Consider the following 3033-nt stretch of genomic DNA (forward strand, 5'->3'; position numbering starts at 1 on the left):
GTGGCATTCAAGGCCCTGCCCAGGCTGGGCCCAACCCACTCGGCTGCAGTTTTGTGCCTGCCACCTCGTCACGCCTCGGCCAGGGCTTGGCCAGCATCTGTGGAGCAGCAGCCTCGGGGCCCAGTGGGCAGATGTGGCGCTGCCCTCAGCGAGCCTGCGTTTCAGCATGAACTCCTACCTATCCCTCAGGAGTCCTTTCAACGCTCCCCTCCCCTGTGAAGGCCCCTCTGGAGTAGCCCAGGCAGCACGGACAGCTGCTCCATGCCGACCCCACTGCAACAGGCCTGGGGCTTGGTCAGACATGCGGAGGGGCCTGATGGCCCTGTGGTCCTGAGCTGGGCTACCAGTCAGAAGGCAGGCACTTCGACCCTGGCTGCTGGTCCACAGGAGAGAGACGTGGCCGTCAGCTCCTATGAATGTGAAAACCTTGGGAGCCCTAGGCTAGAAACACATTTGCTCATCTGCACGACTTCCAAGATCAGAGGGAGCACCGACTCCATTTCTGAAGTGAATTCCTGGCCGCGCCACGGGGTGACCCACACGGTCCGCGTCCTCATGAAGCCCGCCGTGTTGACCCTCATCATCTGTCAAGTGTCGAGGAGAGAACAGAGAGAGAAGGAAGGGCCGACGGAGGACGCAGAGACCGAGCGTTGGGCGTGGTTGGAAGGATGGATGGGCGGAGTAGGCATGGAGGAAAGGACACGGGGGTCAGAAAAGGGGGATGGACGTAGGACGACAGACATGGATGGGGAGGAAGGAAGGAGGCTGGATGGGAGGACGAGGTGGTGGAGGAGTGAAAGGAGAGGTAAGTGAGAGAAGGGCAAAGATGGCAAGATGGGAGGACGGAGGACGGAGGATAGGACAGGATGAACGTACAGTGAGAAGAGGGTCACTTCAGGATGGACAGCGGGACAGGCGGAAGGCAAGGTGAGGCCAGGCGGAAAGGTGACGGGGGACGCAGAGGGAAGGGTGAGCTGGTCAGGGGCAGGTTGGACGGGTGATAATGCGGCAGCTGGAAAGACGCTCAGAGGACAAGGGCGTCCCGATGGACTCAGGCTCAGGGTGGTGCGGGCCTTGCCCTCCCCTGTCTCCTGGCAGGTGGGCATTGTCGGGAGGACAGGCGCTGGGAAGTCCTCCCTGGCTGGGGGCCTGCTGCGGCTCCTGGAGGCAGCAGAGGGCGGGATCTGGATCGACGGAGTCCCCATCGACCGCGTGGGGCTGCACACACTGAGGTCCCGGGTCGCCATCATCCCCCAGGTGAGGCCAGGGGCTGAGGGCAGGCAAAGGGCCAAGGCCCAGCCCCCGGTCAGCCTCTGACCTTCCGCCTCCCGGCCAGGACCCCATCCTGTTCCCTGGCTCTCTGCGGATGAACCTGGACCTGCTGCAGCAGCACTCCGACGAGGCCATCTGGGCGGCCCTGGAGACAGTGGAGCTCAAAGCCCTCGTGGCCAGCCTGCCTGGGCAGCTGCAGTACCAGTGTGCTGACCAGGGAGATGGCTTGAGGTAGGGGGTTCCTGTTGCGGCCAAGGCCCCTCTGGGGGCGGGGGTGTGGCAGTGAATGCGGCTGAGACACCCTTATCCTGGACCCCAGATGGGTCCTCTGGAAATCTATCTCCTCTGTGGGATTATCAGCTCCAGGGCGGAGCAAACAGATCGCCCTCGAGGGCTCACCTAAAGGTTGGTGGTTCAAACCGACCCAGCGGTTCAGAAAAGGAAGTGCCTGGTGGTCTGTTGAGCTGGCGGCCCCGACAGCCCAGTGGAGCAGCTCTACTCTGACGGTTCTGGGCCCCAAGAGTCGGATCACAGTCTGTGACTGTTATAACCACAAGGCACGTCCAGCTCCCAGCCAGCCCACGGGTGCACATGGAGACTCGGAGGGCTCCTGGGCCGTGGAGGGCACGGTGGGCTAGAAACACTGTGCCCGTTTCAGCTGGGAGGAAACCAAAGCACAAAGGGTTTGACTGGCCCGCCTGAAGTCACCCTACCTGAAAATGACCTTCCCAGCCAGCCTCAAACCAGGGGTGCTGTGTGGGGGTGTACACCCCATTTTCGTGGCTGTGGCGGGGACCCATGGGTGGAGGGGGGCAGGCACCCAGGCTGACGACCCTCCCGCCCCCCAGTGTGGGCCAGAAGCAGCTCCTGTGCCTGGCGCGGACCCTGCTGCGGGACACCCGGATCCTCATCCTGGACGAGGCCACAGCGGCGGTGGACCCGGGCACAGAGCGCCGCATCCAGGCGGCCCTCGGGAGCTGGTTTTCCCAGTGCACCGTGCTCCTCATCACCCACCGCCTGCAGTCGGTGCTGGGCTGCGCCAGGTAGGCACCTGCACCCCTATGCCACTCCCGCCAGGCCCCAGTGTCCAGAGGGCCCCAGTGTGTAGCGGAAGGGCTGGCCACTGCTCCCGCCCATGCGATGGGAGTTTAGCGCCCCTAGAATGCATTCTGAAGTGCCCATTGTCTAGTCGGTAAGACTGACGCCTCCAGCCCACAGACACATGCTCATCAGATACCTCCGGCTTCGGGGAACCCACCTGGGCATTCCCACCGAGGTCTTGGTGGTGCCGAGGGCTTGGGCTGCTGTTGACGGAGCTGCCTCTCCTCCCCTCAGGGTGCTGGTCATGGACAAGGGGCAGGTGGCAGAGAGTGGCAGCCCAGCCCAGCTGCTGGCCCAGAAGGGCCTGTTCTACAGGCTGGCCCAGGAGTCAGGTCTGGTCTGAGTCAGCACTCCCCCTCAACCTTGGGACGAAGACACACAGAAGTGGCAGGTCACCACGGAGCCTCAGGCCTGGAGGCACCCAGCAGAGCCAGCTCTGGAAGCAGCTCCCAGCCCTGGGGCTCCCATGGGGAGCTCAAAATAGACCCACGCCCAGACCCCATGCCAACACACTGCACCAGCCTCCCTGGCATAGCGGGCCAGGGCCTTTCTTCTGAGCTATGACTGTTCATGCACAATGGTGAGAGACAGTGCAAGAGCCTGCACCCCTTTGTCCAGTTCCCCCCAAACACCAGGCGACTGACCTTCCTCTGACCATCA

General features: G+C 63.3%; 1 protein-coding gene across 1 annotated transcript in view; it reads left to right on the top strand.

Moving 5' to 3' along the window:
• The window catches only part of ABCC6 (ATP binding cassette subfamily C member 6), a 53233-nt gene extending 50206 nt beyond the window's left edge, over positions 1 to 3027 (top strand). The window contains exons 26-29 of the mRNA XM_045286009.1: positions 1099 to 1257; positions 1337 to 1503; positions 2121 to 2315; positions 2608 to 3027. Coding sequence (XP_045141944.1) covers positions 1099 to 1257; positions 1337 to 1503; positions 2121 to 2315; positions 2608 to 2716 — 630 coding nt within the window. The 3' untranslated portion in view covers positions 2717 to 3027. The remainder of the gene's footprint in view (positions 1 to 1098; positions 1258 to 1336; positions 1504 to 2120; positions 2316 to 2607) is intronic.
• Positions 3028 to 3033: the final 6 nt, after the last annotated feature.

The sequence above is a fragment of the Echinops telfairi genome, unplaced genomic scaffold, assembly GCF_000313985.2.
Source record: "Echinops telfairi isolate 266 unplaced genomic scaffold, ASM31398v2 ScPeMD7_5;HRSCAF=22, whole genome shotgun sequence".
NCBI classification, from domain to species: domain Eukaryota; kingdom Metazoa; phylum Chordata; class Mammalia; order Afrosoricida; family Tenrecidae; genus Echinops; species Echinops telfairi.